This window comes from Atta colombica, unplaced genomic scaffold (genome assembly GCF_001594045.1).
Source record: "Atta colombica isolate Treedump-2 unplaced genomic scaffold, Acol1.0 scaffold141, whole genome shotgun sequence".
Classification (NCBI taxonomy): domain Eukaryota; kingdom Metazoa; phylum Arthropoda; class Insecta; order Hymenoptera; family Formicidae; genus Atta; species Atta colombica.
The window spans coordinates 1,142,862-1,144,703 of NW_017259230.1; the positions used below are offsets into that span (position 1 = coordinate 1,142,862).

The window sequence follows — 1,842 nt, forward strand, 5'->3', positions numbered from 1 at the left end:
TATAACGAAACACGCTGTCGTAGCGCAATTATGTACAAAGTGATCCCTAAACGAGTAGAACAGCTTTATCTCTCGCCTTTCAATCCTTTTCTTTGGTCTTTTTGTTATTTCTTTTGCTTTTCCTCCAATCACGAGACAGCGTCTACAGAAATACCTCAAACCACCAGATCCTTTTAATTAATCCTTTTATACTTTCTTATAAATTATTCGATTAATTTTAAACTAATTTCTCTTTTAAGAAAAAAAAATCTTTCTTTTTTTAAGCGCACATATAACTTTTAATTTTACAGATTAATTTTTCGGCTAATCTAACAAAAAATATATAAGTAATTAAAAATAAAAATAATAGAATGAAAAATTAATTAGAATGAAAATAACCTTTTTATACACAAGTTTCAAAGGTTTAACCTTGCTAACATATTGTATTTATAATTCATTATAGTATTGTATTGGTGTTCACTATATTATTTGTTCAGATAGACAGAAATTTAATTTGTTGCAAAGATAGATATATGATGTTAATCACGAGTAAAATAGAAGTTCGCGCACGAATCAAATGTTAGTTGGAAAGTTCATTTCGACGTTATCGGACCACCGCTAAAATATTACTGCTGAATCGGAACATCAATCTGCCAACGGACAGGAGCCTTATTTACGGACCTGATGGAACGCTGCCGTGACAGAAATAGACCCCTTGGGGACGAGCGGTGAACGTGTCCCTTAAAATAGGTCGGTAGCAGGACGAAATAGGCACGAGTATGGCGCACATACTCTATTCACACTCTCTGTGGGACTATACACTTCTCTCTTGCAAATCGTATTTGGTATTTGCGAATGCTTGATGCAAATATATGACGTCGCGTTCTTTATGACCTTAACTTTAATTACTTGACTTCTTCAATGAATTTAGAACAATCTTAATTTTAATGATAAATTCTTTGCGTGCCACAGTCTTAGTTTCAATAATAAATTCTTTAAAATGCTTTTTTACTCTTTTTTATATTTTATTATATATCCCTGAATTTCTTTTTCAAATCTTATTTCGAAAAGATAATCAGAGAAGACAATAAAAATAAGACATAGATAAAAGGCAATAGTGAATACCAATATTTCCATAATATTAAGTTGATCAAAAATTTCAATTATTTTTTTGTTTCATCGACATAAAAATTTTTTTCAAATTGAATTTTTAATATACTTTTCTTATATGATATGATAACTATCGAGTTATTAAACATTTTTGTATATAGGAAAAGAAAGAAATTAATTTTTTTATCTGCGTGATTGTTACTTTTGAGAGTTATCAGTACTACTTGCCAATTCGGTCTTACCTATTTTTTTTCTATTCAGAAGGCGCTCCGAGGATTTCGCCGTTACTTTCACCTCGCCGGATCGCGTGATCCATTTAAATACACGCCTCAATATGGACGTTGGTCATCTCGCTATTGCGTAACTGATTGTTGACATGCAGCTCGGACGAGGCGTTGCTGTGCACGAGGTCCTGTTTGCGATGCACCTGGCGCAGATCGCGCACCGGTCCGATCGCGCGACAACAGCTTTCAAGGGTTTTGCGAAAGGCTGCGCGAAACTCGCGATTGAAATAAGCGTAGATCAACGGATTCAAAGCACTGTTGAAATAGCCTACCCAGAACACCACCGCTACCACCACTTCGCCGCTCTCGCACGAGTCGCATAGAGCAGTGATGATATACCTATATCAAACAGACATTTATAATGTTAATGCATTGAAATAAATATAAAGCAAAATTGTAGTATTCTTAGAATTTTATTCGTTTCGTATCAAATAAAATTTTCTTTAGTTTATTAACGTATATATATATA

The 1,842-nt window shown here is 33.6% G+C and overlaps 1 protein-coding gene across 1 annotated transcript in view; it reads right to left on the bottom strand.

Moving 5' to 3' along the window:
* Positions 1-1,285: 1,285 nt before the first annotated feature.
* Positions 1,286-1,842, bottom strand: part of LOC108684902 (octopamine receptor beta-1R-like) — a 53,127-nt gene continuing 52,570 nt past the window's right edge. Inside the window, exon 3 of the mRNA XM_018189440.1 lies at positions 1,286-1,712. Coding sequence (XP_018044929.1) covers positions 1,406-1,712 — 307 coding nt within the window. The 3' untranslated portion in view covers positions 1,286-1,405. The remainder of the gene's footprint in view (positions 1,713-1,842) is intronic.